The 14437-nt window shown below is 43.8% G+C and overlaps 1 protein-coding gene across 8 annotated transcripts in view; it reads left to right on the plus strand.

Annotated features, from left to right (window-relative positions):
• Positions 1-1459: 1459 nt before the first annotated feature.
• The window catches only part of Kcne3 (potassium voltage-gated channel subfamily E regulatory subunit 3), a 28416-nt gene continuing 15438 nt past the window's right edge, over positions 1460-14437 (plus strand). For 2 of the 8 annotated variants that reach the window (XR_007342270.1, XR_007342271.1), the window contains exons 1-2: positions 1460-1628; positions 7077-7226. Coding sequence is in view for 6 of the 8 variants with exons in the window: in XM_048788069.1 (XP_048644026.1) it covers positions 10657-10968 (312 nt within the window). In the remaining 2 variants the exon portion in view is untranslated. Of the gene's footprint in view, positions 1629-7076; positions 7227-9528; positions 9587-10618; positions 12608-14437 lie in introns of those variants that run through there. The other 6 variants (XM_048788069.1, XM_048788071.1, XM_015477425.2 and 3 more) reach the window with 6 other exon arrangements.

Raw genomic sequence — 14437 nt, forward strand, 5'->3', positions numbered from 1 at the left:
GAGGAGGAGAAATAGTTACTTTCACTAACTATAATAAGTAATATTAAGGAATGACTGCAAGTCCTGGACAGGATCTGGGAGGGAGACCCCACTGAGCAGAGCTATTTCCTCAAGGCTAGTCTCAAACACCATTTGCATCAGAGTGTTTGGGAATCTTGTTAAAAATGCTGATTTCTGGGCTGTACTCCAGATCTCCTGAATTGGAATCTCTGGAGTAGAGCCCAAAAGTGTATTGAGGGGCTGTGGCTGTGGCTTAGCGGCAGAGTGCTTGCCTGGCATGTGTGAGGCACTGGGTTTGATCTTCAGCACCACATAAAAATAAACAAATAAAATAAAGGCATTCTGTCCATCTACAACTACAATAAATAAATAAATAAGTCTACTGTGTTAAAAACAAGTTCTCCGGTTGATTTTTAGGCAAACTGAAAATTGAGACTGCACAGCTAGGTGGTCAGGATGACTTCTCTGAGCAGAGATCGCCAGACTGAGAAGGAATAGCTGGGTCAAAACATGTGACCACAGAAACAACCCAGAAATCAATGTGTTTTGATGGAGATTAGAGATTTTGTACAAAATGTCCACCATGTGGTAGGTCTTTTTTAAATGATAGCATTTCTTAGATACTATATCTTGAGATTCTGTGAACTGCAGATATCCTAGAGAAGATCTTTGCAAAGGCTGAGTTTGTTACTAATTATTGCAAGGCCTTGGTCTGGTATTGAGGATTTAGATAGGCTCCCTACAGAGTCCCTGAAAGGTTGTTCCTTGTTTCTGTCCATTCCCCCTCTGTTAGCTTTCTGGCCTTCATTTCTGACTGTCCCTGACTGCTGCTTTTTTTGGAGACTGCAATGTCACCAATAACATTTGAATGAGGACCTGATGGCTGGAAAATGAAGAGTGTTCTGGGACAGAGACAGGTTGATGTACCAAACACAAGCTGGTCAGGCTTGAGGGACCTACTGAAACTTTGGCTGCAGGAGAAACCTGCTGGGGCTAGGGAGAGGGATGTAGTGGATTCTGAGTCTGAATTCTGCCACTGACTTGCTTGATGAGCATGAGCAAGTCCACTTCCCAATTTGGGGGTCTGTATCCTGTCTGGAAAAAAGGATTTGTGTTACAATCAGGTGTTTTCTCAGTGACCCTCCAGTTTTCATATTTTGTATTCCTGAGAACTCGTTTGATCCTACCATAAGACTGTGAAGAACATATGCAGGAACCATACCCACTTCACAGACAGGAAGCCAAGGTTCAGCAAGGAGCAGTAACTTGCCTATCACAGACACGGAATGTCTCAGGTCCAGGAAATACAGACACGGAATTCGGTCTCAGGTCCAGGAAACGGTACGGGGACTGAAGGTCCGATCCCACAGCAGGGTGAGGCTAAGGAGCTGGGCGGAGGCGCCTGAAGCCAGCCCCGGGAAAAGTGGGTGTGCTAAGATCGGGCGGGGTCAGGGGAGGAGACACCCTGGGGAAGGGAAAAGGGAGCTGAGCGCGGGTTGGAGCGCAGAGCCCCGAGGGCGCAGGACAGTGCTGGGGGCTGTCGGAGCGCACCTGGAGGGGGCAGAACTCTCACCAAGAGCGGAGGGCGCCTCATCCAACGTGCGCCCTTGGGTCTTTGCCAGAGACAGGTAAGGCGCACTCTCAGGGCTGGGAAAGCTGAGCTGCAGCTGGAGATTTAAAAAAAAAAGCGAGATCTTTGGGCCTCTCTTCCTTGGGCCAAAACACGTTCTCCTTGAGAGTGCGGACCCAGCAAGGGTTGCAGCTTAAGTACCAAGCAGATCCTCCCGGGGCAGAGAGCAGATATTCGCGGCATGAGGAGCTGGACACCTTGCATACTAATGCTAAGCCAGCGCGCGCGTGTGTGTGTGTGTGGGGGGGAGGGGTGGTGTGTGGTGTGTGGTGTGTGTGGTTTTGGGGATTGAACCCAGGACCTTATACATGGGAAGCAAGTACTCTACCACTGAGCTAAATCCCCAGCCCTCTCTGTCCNGGGGTGGACTTGCACCTATGCTCCCAGGCCCCCCAGAGGGTGGCATAAAAGCTCCTCCATGCCTATAGGAATGCAAGCAAATACCTGGTCCGCAGCTCCTGTACACGAGGAACTCCATTCCAGCGGTCAGTGTTTCCCCCTTGGCCAGAACTGCTGGCTTTGCAGAGTTGACTTACTCATTCTCTACTTGGTTGTGTGTCTTACCCTGACCAACCCAGTACCTGGGAAAGCATGGGGACTCCCAGAGGCTTCTGCTGCTGCTAGTAACCTTAAGGATTAGTCTGGTGGTCCAGAGATCTGGGTTTCAGTGAGCAGGTTGTGTTGCCTGCTCTGTGCCTTGTGCTTTCTTATCCTGGTTCACCACCAGTAAAATGGGTCTTGTGCTCCTATTGCCTAGTACCCAAGGGACATGAGGGGAAGGGGGGCCTGGACCTGGAATCTCTTATCTAGTAAGTAAGTATTAAAGCTCAGCCCTAGCATGAGAGCCCACTGAGAGTATCTTCTCTTAATCCCCCTCTCAACTCCCCTGGGCAACATGATTAACTTAGGGTCACACCTGGATCCAAAGAGAATTAGAACCAAGTTTCTTCACTCCTACTCCAGGGCTCTCTCCACAATCTCCTACAAAGGGATATTGTAAGGGTAGAAACTCATTATCTCCTGGCATCCGGCCACTTTGCCAGTTCCAAATGGAGGAGGTAACATGCTAGAGGCACGGAAACTGCTTTCAGATTTTCTTGACTCCTGGGGATGAAAACCAACAACACATTCTCCATCCTTCTCACTTCACTCTTCTCAAAGTATATTCCTACTCATAAACTTAATGTGTGGGTGCTCCAAATTCCTTCTAAGAGGAAGACAAGAAAACCCATCTTACTAAGGAGGAAAACAAGGCTGAGGGGAGAAGGTTCTTAACACATGGCTAGACGTGTTGGAAAATGGAGGCAGAAACCCAGGTCTATTGATTTCCAGGACTTACAGAATGGTGCCTTCAAATGGTCAGGGACTACAAGAATGATCAGAGAGGGTGGGAAACAAGGATGGGTCTGAAGGAGGTAAGCATTTCTGAAAATCCTGAAGAGTAATAAGAGCCCCCGGCTGATTCTGAGGGTAAAAGAGCCAGAGTGGGGAGAGGTGGCATTGAGATGGCTGGTCTAACTAATATGGGGGAGGGGGAGAGTTGGAGACAAACAGTGTGACCAGGCTGCCCAGTAATATTCTCCTATGTTTACAGTTTCTAAAACACTTTCCTATCTGTTGTCTCCTTCAGTTTTCATGTGTGGTAAGCAGGGCAGGGATAATTATTCCCATTTTATAGATGTGGTTCAAAGGAAATAAATGTGGTCCTCAAGGTCACAAAACTAAACATGGAGCCAAGATTGGAATCTGAAAGGCACCCTTGAAAGGAAAGATCAGAAGCCAAGAATGAGACCTGGATTAAGTGTGTGTGCTTTGTAGTGGGTGTGTAGAGCCACACCCTTCGTAGGTATACAGGGAAGAAGACTGCAAAACTACTGCTTGTGTTTGGGGCCCAAGAATGTTTGCCATTTGGATTAAATGGGGTTCAGGTGCAGGAAGTGTCTGAACTTCCAAAGGACTCTCAGAATTCCTCCTCCCCTAATTAGCCCCACCTGATAAAGGCGGCTTCTTTTCTTTGAACCTTCTCTTTCCCAGACTAAATGAACAATCTGTTTTTGCCAGTCCTTGATGTTGGTTCTCTTTTTTAAAAAAGTATTATAAGCTGTTTACATGATACAGAGAGAGAGTGTGAGTGTGTGCGTGGCTGTGTGTCCTGGAGGAGGGATGCCTGCATAGAGGAGGTATTGATTCATTTATTCCTGAGTGCCAGCTGTGTCCTCAGGCGTGGGGAATAAAGTTATGTATGAGGCAGAAATTCTGGCCCTCAACACCTCACAGCACCTGCACACACACACACAGTTTCATTACAGCACAGTGCTCTAATAGAGCTTTGTGCAAAGCAATTTGGGAATAGATAAGAGGGAGAGAATAACTGTCTAGGGAGTAGGGAAGGAGGTGTCTCAGGGAAGGATCTAAAGAGTTGACATTGAAGCTGGATCCTGAAGGATGATGAGTAGGCGTTTGCTGAGTGGAAGGAAATTCCTGCTAAGAAAACAGCATAATCAAAGGCAGGAGGTGTGCGAGTGCAAGGAATGCTTAGAGAATGGGTACAAGGCACTGGGAAAACTGTAGGGTGATGGAGCCCGTGTCGGTGTCTTATCCAAAGAAGTTTGAATGATAATCAGAAGAGTTTAGACCCTACTTTATAGGAAGCAGGGAACTTATGGTGGAAATATCTGTGGAAGGAGAGTAGGAATATCTGATTTTTGGTCCCATCCCTGCCTCTACCAGGCGTTAAGACCTTGAGCAAGTGATTCCTCGAGGTATGGATGGTTGAAAGAGGGTGCATACTTACAACCTAGTCATTAAAATCCCTTCCAGCTCAGATTCCATTCCTGTGTCTCTTCCCAACTAGATGTTAAGGTCCACCCTTAAACTCTTCTCCGGCTCCGCAGGCTTTCCAGTCTACAGCAGTGACAAGACCATCAAAATGACAGTGGCAACACTGTACACCTCAGGAGTTATCTTTGGATCTCCTATTTGCTTTATGTCACTTTTTCTATCTGCCTCTCTTTACCTCAACTCCAGGGCCTTAAGACACTCATCCAGAAAGAGTAGTTGAAACAAAGCAATGGGGAACTAAAGGAACCAATGGTGGAGTTTCACTTTTCCCCAGAGAAACCTGAAAGAAAATGTCACTAAGTTTATCCTTCATATCACACTTGTACCCCAAACCCCAAATTAGAGGCTGGTGAGTTCAAGTCAAATACTTTTTTTTTTAAAGAGAGAGAGAGGGAGAATTTTTTAATATTTTTCAGTTTCAGTGGACACAACATCTTTATTTTATTTTTATGTGGTGCTGGGGATCGAACCCAGCACCCCGCGCATGCCAGGCGAGCGCGCTATGGCTTGAGCCACATCCCTAGCCCTCAAGTCAAATACTTTTACAGAGGACTTGTTTATGTGATGGAAATAGCAGGAGCACAGTGTAGACAGAGAGTGCTTGGGAGTCAGGAGTAGGTCTAGGGCAGAGCAGCCATGGGAAATGAGACCACAGAGGAAGGCTAGCTGTCTTTCAAAACCTACCAACTCCCCCCTTACTGGATCCTTGACTAAGATTGGCAAGAATATGTAGTATAGGAAAAGGTAGTGATAATAGAATAGGGGAGGATGCCCCATGCCTTGAGGAGGCAGTGTTTGGTGTAATATCCAGCTAAGATGCAAGGGAACACTGTCATCTGAAGTAGAAAAACAGCCCAACAAAGACCTGGGTTCTTATCCAAGTTCTGCCACTCACTGGCCATTTCATTTTGGACTAGTTACTTCCCCTTTCTGAGCATCAGTCTCCCCAACCACAGAAATGGAGACTTGGGCCTAGAATTTAGACTGGAGATGGTCTTTAAAATACCTTTCAGCTTGCTCAGGAACTTTTAAAAATCTTTCTTCTAAACTGGTCCATCTTGGGAGCTTGGTGATCCATTGATGCTCTCTTAGAGAGGGAAGCCAAAGAGCACAGGAAAGAGAAGCAAAATGCCCAGTGTTGCTGACTGCCAATACCCAACCTGAAATCAAAGGCAGGTCATAGAGAACCAACCTGTCCCTTCATTAGCTCTCTGCCTCTCCTGACTGAAACAGGATGCCCTTGTACCCAGGCCCTCATCCCCATCCAAATCCATGGCCTATGGCCTCTTTGCTCCTCCCATCAGAACCACAAATACCTGAGTCTATCCACAGAAACCCTAGCAGGAGAGCCTGATGATGAATCTTCACACCTTTCAGTGAACCCCACCTCAGAGCCCACCCTGTCCTCCACACTGTACCATCCACCACTTTGCACACAGTATGTCTCCTCCCCATGCTAGACCACTTATCAGCAGGTGGGCTGCTAAGAGGGAAAATGAACAAGTCAATTGATTTGGTTCTTAGCTTATCTAGATTGGAATGAATATTAGGTGTAAGTTGGTCCCAGGGCTCAGGAGTGACTTTTTTTAAAAAATATTTTTTTGAGTTGCCAGTGGACCTTTATTTTATCTATATGTGGTGCTGAGAATCAAACCCCATGCCTCATACATGCTAGGCAAGCACTCTACCACTGAGCCACAGCCACAACCCTCAGTAGTATCTTAACCTGAGGAAAACATCTGCAGTCTTCTCTATCTTGGGAATTGAGGGGCTCTAAAAAACCATCAAAGTGCCTCTCCCACCAGTCTAACCAGTCTCCCAAGATCTCACAGCCTGGTTTGTGATCTGTACTGTCACAGGATGTTAGAGCTGATCAGATCCCTTCATTTTACAGAGGCCGATAGAAGCTGAGAGGGAAAAAAAAAAAGGAAGTCATATGCCCAAAGTCACACAAGTAGCAGCTGAGCCAAGGCATTTCTCTCATGAAATGAGGACACTTAGACTAGATGGACTTTGAAGGCCCTTCCAGCCTCTTCTTCATAAAAATAAAACGTCCGTCAGTATCTGGGGAGTGTCTGGTTCCAACACTTCATAATATTCTGCTTTAATTTTCCCAAGAAAAGTGTGCACAAATAGTGTTAATTGTGAGACAATTGAATGTATTTGGACCCTGTCTGTCTAAATAGATTTGATCAGTAGCACATCATTTGTTATTACATAACTACTATTCTACCACTTGCATCACTCCCTTGGGATTCTAAAAGTCTCTTGGGTAGGAGGATGTTTTAAGCTGCACCATTAGCTGATCCCACAGCAGGAGTCCATATATTAAACTGGGTCTTTTCATGAAGTCATGCAGTTAAGACATTGTGAGTCTGGAGCTGGGAGACAGCAATCTGGTGCCTCTTGGCCACTGCATAGTTCCTGTAAGTACAGCCCTAGGCAGGCCTGACCCAGCTGCTGCAGGAAGGGGAGGAGAACTAGAAGGGGGTCTGAGCCCACAGAAAGACTATTGCACAACCCTCAGGAACTGGCCTTGAGTGATCCACCCTGGTTCTGAAGTTTGTTCTATGTGTCTGGTTTCTTCTTCCTTCCTATTTTCCAGCTCTGGCCCCTTCTAGTGCCTAAAGTCAATACTGAGACCCCAGACATGTCCAGAGACATCCTGAAGAGACTGAGCAATTAAGGAGCCTTAAGGTATCCACAAGGAGATTCCTGAAGCCATCTCAGAGTCAGAGAGTTTGCCTGCCGTTTGGTGAGTTTTCTAGATTGAGGTTACCCTCCCTCTAGCCGTCATTTAAAGCCCCTTTCCAAGGATACCTAAGAAAATTAACAATAGTGTCTGCCCTGGAAAGGAGCCCTGGATGACCAGGAATAGAGAGAGTTTACCTTCATATATGTACTGCTTTTATTTAAAAAAAATATATATATATATGTATTTGTTTCTAAAAAAATTGAGTTATATTCAACATAATAAAAATATATGCTTATAGCAAGCCTTTAGGGAAGCCAGGGCAGGGGTGATAATCTTTTTTGATTGTTTTAACTATGGTAAAAAAACACATAATACAAAATTTGCCATCTTAACCATTTAAGTATTGGATAATGTTAACTATTTTCATATCATTGTGCTATAGATCTCTAGAACTTTTCCGTCTTGCAAAACTAACATTCTGTGCCCATTCTATAACAACTCCCAATGATGGTCTATTTTGATAGATAAGAAGACTGAAGGCTAAACAGGGAATACTTCCCTTAAAGTGTGCTCCTCTAGACACAAATGCTGTCTATTGTCTACCTGTAAACTTGTCTGAGGTCTCTTCCTCCTTCAACCCACATTTAGCCCTTCCATCCTCCAGACAACTGTCACATCTCCACATCTGTTCCTGCCCCAGCCCAGTCATCCCTTCTGCCCTCACCCAGGACTCAGCATCTTACCCCTAAACAATTTCAACACCCTTATCACTAGACCTCCTGCCTCAATTCTTGTCCCTTCCAGTCCACATAGCAACCAGAGCATCTTTTCTCAGTATAGATCTGATCATTTTATCTTCTTTCAAAGGATAAAATGTGAGTTTGCCTGCCATTTAGTGAGTTTTCTAGATTGAGGTCTCTCCTACGATTGCTTTTTTTCTTTCTTCTTCATCTTTTCTTCTTACAATCCTACTACAGGATAAAGTCCAACTCTGTAGCATGTCACTCACAGTCCTTCATGGTCTGGCTCCTGTCGGTTTCTCCTGTCCCACATCCTGTTTTGCCCTCCATGACTTTATGCTCTAACCTCATCATGTTACTTTCCATGCATCTAAACATTTTATGCACTTTCTCATTAATGTACTTTGTTCAACCCTTTCCTTCTCTTGTCTTCTCTACCTCCTAAAAATCTTTCAAAGTCCAGTTGAAATGCTTCCCACACTGTGAATGTTCTCTGAGCCCTGATCAAAATTCATTACTTCTTTTAAGCCTCAGTAGCTCCTGGTTTGACCCCAATCATTTAAAACTGGAGATGAGCCTCTGAGTGCAGGGACTAGGTTCAAGTCTCCCTGAGGTCCCAGCATAGGACCTGGCCTAGAAAAAGGATGACTTGCTAAGTGATTCATTGAGTCATTCATTTCATTGTGATGCTCCTCCATGCCATTGGCACATGCAAGCAAAGACACAGATTTCTTGCCTGTCAAGAGTAGTAGGTGAGAATCTATGTCTCCTAGATCTTAACTGAGTGAGCCCTTGATCTTTTCCCCCTCCTCCATCCAGATAAGACAGCACAAGTACTAGATGGCAGGGGGTCCCAAAGCCCTTGCATGAATGAAGTGTGGGCTAGTCCTGGGAGACTGATTCTTCCTCCCAACTTATGCATTCAAAGAACCACTGATCAATATTTATCATATTTTCTGGGAGGGAGACCTTGCAGTTAATTATCATTATTTGGTTTATTGATAGCTCTACCTACATGAAGGAGGGCTTTGGAACTAGTGAGTGAATTATGGGTGTTTGAGCTATAAAGTCCTAAGAGTAGACATATTTACAGGAAACTGCTGAGAGGAGAATACCCATCCAGTCCCCTGGTAAAAAAGAACACCAAATGAGTCTCAGGGTAGTCTCCTAGACTTGGGGGGATATATAGTCCTGCTAAATAGGACCATGTGGCCTGATATGCTTATGAAAAACAAGAGTACAGCCACTGGCTGGGGTTGTGGCTCAGCAGTAGAGCACTCGCCTAGCACGTGTGAAGCACTGGGTTTAATCCTCAGCACCACATAAAAATAAATACATAAAATTAAGGTATTGTGTCTAATTACACTGAAAAAAAGAAAGGAAGAAAGAAAAAAAGAGTACAGCCACAAATTGCCTTATATGTAAATGGTGGGGGAAGGGAAAGCTGAGCTGGTAAACTTATGGAATATGGTTGAGGGGTGGGAGCCCTGGATGAAGGCTTCCTGATGGAAGTAAGTGTGAAACCTAGTTAATGGGAATGGCATGTTTTTTTGTTTGTTTGTTTTTTGTTTAGAGACAGGATGCAAAGTTGTCTTAGGATGTTTTTTTTTTTTTTGTAATAGACTAAGGATTTCTGAGAAGAAGGAAAGGGAAAATTTATTATCACCTAATGTAAACAAGGTATGTAATGCCTTTGTTTTAGGAGGCAGGATAGTTGAGGTGCTGCAGGTAAACCCCAAACCAGACTGAACATTTTACTCCCTTCACAGCTGGACCTGTTCTCCTTTTCTCCAGTGCCTGAAGGGATCATTAACCTTCTTTCTGCTCTTCCAGTCCCATCTTTTCCAAAACAATTTCCCCAAAGAGCTAGGAATACCTAGTATTTGGCACCAAGGATTCTTTTTTTTAAAAGATTTTAATATTTATTTATTTTTTTTAGTTCTTGGCGGACACAACATCTTTGTTTGTATGTGGTGCTGAGGATCGAACACGGGCCGCACGCATGCCAGGCGAGCGCACTACCGCTTGAGCCACATCCCCAGCCCGCACCAAGGATTCTTGAGAGGTCCCATGAGCCAGTCTTTGGTTCCAAATAGGTGAAATCTAAGCCATCTAAGTATCTTTAAATGGCATCTATGCATTATATAAAAAGAACTGTTCTGAAGGAGAGTTCTGATGCCTATCTTCTAATGGTTCCACATGGTCCCATGGAGAGCTGGGACGGGACCTGAAGGAACTCTAAGTTGGTCTTGCAAGAGTGAGACTTTATCTCGGCCATACCTCTCAGTCTCTGTGATCATGGACAAGCTACTTATTTGTTGTGGGCTTTAGTTTCCCTGTGCATAAAATGGAAGGAGCTATATTAAATAATTCTAGGGCCCTTCTAGCCTAAAGCTCAGTGACATATGGGATAAAAGAAACAAGTGAAATTAATGTGGGTTACAATGGTCCAGGAAGGTTTTATTCTACAGGTATTTACTGGAGCACTATGAAGTACTGTCACAAGTACTGTCACTACCTATATCAGTAGATAAACAGATATAGTTCCTGCATTTATTGAGCTTGTGATGTAGTGGAGAAGACAGACAAGTAAGCAAATAGTGAGAGTACACTGTAATGTTAGGATTCTAGCTGAGATCTGAAAAGTGGGGAAGTCACTCAAGCTGAAGGTAATAGAAGCCATCCTCTCCCTCTTTTCTCTCACCATCATAGCATCCTCTGATTCTCCCCCAGCCTCAATTTCTGTTGCTATGGAGACTACCAATGGGACTGAGACGTGGTATGAGAGCCTGCATGCTGTGCTGAAGGCCTTAAATGCTACTCTTCACAGCAACTTGCTTTGCCGGCCAGGACCAGGACCAGGGTCAGATAACCAGACTGAGGAGCGGCGGCTCAACCTCCCTGGCCGTGATGACAACTCCTACATGTATATTCTCTTTGTCATGTTCCTGTTTGCTGTTACTGTGGGCAGCCTCATCCTGGGATACACCCGTTCTCGCAAAGTGGACAAGCGTAGTGACCCCTATCATGTATACATCAAGAATCGTGTGTCTATGATCTGACACAAAGGGGCTGGGGATGGTAGATATTAAGACACTTGAGGATTGTCTTCTGGAACCTCCAGAACTCAGCTATGGACCACATCAGCCTTCACTGTCTCTATAAAGTCAACAAGAAACAGGGCTAAGGGAGGTCGTCAATGAGGTGTGAGAGGAGGGGCTACCAGGCCTGGGCCTTGTGGATAAAACTTTTTCCAGGCAAAGACAGACTTTATATAACAGTGTGAGCCCATGAACAAACACAGAACAGTACAAAAAAGATAATGACCAATGATTGGTCAAGTGGCAGGAGTACTTGGGGGATGGGGTTGTAAAGAAGGAGAAGTTGTAGCAAAGGGAAATGAACAGGAAGATGCTCTGGAGACATTTTTTAATGTGTTATCTTCAACAACCATGAGATGCAGTAATGATTATCCCATATCGTGGACAGGAAGTCTGAGTAAATTTACTTATTTATGTTAGTTCACATTTCTGGGTGGTTTTTAAAACACACACAGTTAACATTTGTGGTTTTACCTTTTCTACCCTGCACAAAAAGCAGGCAAAGTGCCATGCTGCCCATTTGGGCCAGAGAGGTACCATGACTGGGAACCACAGAGCTCTGGTCTCCTTGCCTAGCACTTCAAAACTCTGTGTCACACTGGAGTGGACCCAAACCTGAAGCCTATACAATTCTGGGGATTCTCTTTAAGAAAACGAATCAGCGAGGCCCTAAACAACTTAATAAGAGCCTGTCTCACAATAAAAAATAAAAAAGGACTAGGGATGTGGGTGTGGCCCCTGGCTCAGTGGTAAAACACTCTAGAGGTCATTACCTGGTGCAATAAAAAGAGAGAAGAAAGGAAAATTCAGAAGTACCTTACTTTAGTAAAGATTACAAAAATGTACCACCATATCTCCAGTCATGGGACCTTCACTACATCTAAAGCAGCCTCTTCTGCTTTGATTACATTCTGTGACATATCTTCTGATACTAAGTTGGAATGCTCTTCTAGAACATTATTATCACACCTATGAGATTATCATATTAACAGATTCAGAGTGTGGTTCAACAGGAGAACTAGCCCTGTTTCTGCCACTAATATGGTAAATGACCTTAGGCTGGTCATTTTTCTCTCTAGTCCCTTTTCTCTCTGGTCCTTTTTCTTCTTCAGCACTATGTAATAATTAAACTCGAAAGTCTCCAAGGAACCCATGAGTTCTGTCCTAGGCTTCATATGCATTCAGTTGAACCATGTGAAATCGCTGTGTTTTTATAGGACAAAAATTGCCAAATATCAGTAATTTCATGTAGTTCAATCTAATTTGTACAATATGGTGAGTGAATTATTTAAAAGCTATTTGCCCTGAATCCCTGACTGGAGCTGCCCACCATTCTGTCTGTCTGATTTCAATTTAAGGGATCTCTATGCGGTACCCAGCAGGCCCCACTGAAACATACATATTTGTGTATAGCAAAACTCTGAAAGACTATTTTGATCTCTGAGGAATAGGATTATGTATGATTTTTCCCTTTCTACTTTATAATTGAATATATAATACTTGACTTATTTGACCATAAGTATGTTACTTATGTAACAAGTGGGAGAGGAGCTACTTCTACTTTGAAAAAATAAAAATAAATGCCTTTGTGTTTCTTGAATGGAAGCTTAAGGATGCATTCTCTCCCACAAGCAGTTGGTGAACTACCTGCAAATCTGTGTTGAGCCCCTTTTGTGTTCAAGCCTTCCTTTATTTCTTCTTGAGGGAGAAAGTGGAGACTTTCTTAAGGAGATGTGCCCTATGGAAAGAACAGATTCTGAAATATACAGCTTATAGGGCTTTAGAGACTGCCCAGCTCAAACTCCCAAATAAAATATGGAGAACAATAGAGTGTAAGAATGAATGGCCAAGGGAGAGTGCTGTAAGGGTTTTGAGAAATGAGACTGAGTAGCTCTAAAAGAGTCATTGACTGGGCTTTGAAAGATAGGACAGATCTAAGTGAGCAAAGGGAATGAAGGGAATAAGGCAAAGCAAGCTTGTCGAGAAAAGTGTGAGAAATAGCTTCCTGGAGAGACAGAGCAGCAAGCAGGCCTGGGATGGCTCCTCTAAGACTTCAGAGTCCCCATTGGTAGGAGAGGTTCTCCCTCACACACTTTTCACACTCACAGAGCTTAATAATAAAATAACTCAAATGCTTTTGCTTGCATATTTTAGAAGCCCAATGTAAATTAGCATAAGCACAAAAGGGGATTTATGAGAGGTCTGGGGTAGCTTCTAAGTTCAAAAGAAGAGCTACAGATAATATGGCAAATCTAGGGAGCTCTCAGGGCCTTAGAATTAATTATCTATCTGAATTCACAAAGTAGATGATGAGTGTATTACATTACTGAGAGTTGGATTAAATAAAATTCTAGTATTTTAAAGGGTTATATTTAAACTTTCTAATGTGCTATGATGTAGGCATTGCTCTCTCAGCCCTCCCTTATATCTGTGCCAGCCTGTCTGAAAGCTCTGTTCCAATCATCTCCCTCAGCCCATCAGATCTTTGCATAGGTTCTGCCCTCTGCTGGTCAAATGCCATCACATCACCTTGAACCCTCAAAGCAAAACTTAAATAATCATTCATTCAACACATTACTTACTGAGTGCACACTATGTGAAAGTACTCACCTGGATGTACTTGGGATACACAAGTAAACAAAAACAAAAACAAAACAAAAAAAAGAAAAAAGAAAAGAAAAAGAAATCCCCGCTCTCAAACTTCCAAGAGAATGTACTACATGTCAGGCACTGGACTAAGTAAGCATTTACCTCAGAATGACCCTATGTTGCAGGTATTTCTTACAATTACTTCAAAAGAACCCACTTTTTTTTATCTAGTTCCTTAGTACACACACATGAGCTAATTTAGATCCTGTGATGCTCACAGCCCAGAGTGGATCTGAAATTCCCCAGAAATTAATAAAAACATGATTTGGGAAAATAGAGCAGAGTATTAACATGTGGCCTGATGCTGGGTTCCCTATAAGCAGAACCTGAGACAGGCATTCAGCGATGAGGAAAAACCTGCAAGTGAGAGAGTGAAGTAGTTAGGAAAGGAAAAGAGCCAAACAAAGTGTTTCAGTTTATGTCTAATCTTAGTCTGATCCATAGGGGCACTGTGACATATGGTTGGGACATAAACCACTTGGCAGAATGTATACATCTTTGAGGCAAAGGAAACTGTATCAGTCATTGTTGTGAGCCATCTTGTGGAGGTGGAGGGACTGGAGGAAGGCTGCAAGGAGGTTCCCTTCAGCAGAGGGCAATTCTGTAGAGAAGGGAGGCAAAAAAAAAAAAAAGTAGGAAGATGACTCTGCTCTACTCAATTAAATAATTACTGCCTAGAATAAGTGCTGCCATCTTCAACATGTAATGTCCAAGTCAATCTGGTCAAAGCATTTCTAGCTAGTGAGGAGAGACAAAGAAGTCCAGGGCAGACAAAATCTGC

The sequence above is a fragment of the Marmota marmota genome, unplaced genomic scaffold, assembly GCF_001458135.2.
Source record: "Marmota marmota marmota unplaced genomic scaffold, marMar, whole genome shotgun sequence".
Lineage (NCBI taxonomy): Eukaryota > Metazoa > Chordata > Mammalia > Rodentia > Sciuridae > Marmota > Marmota marmota.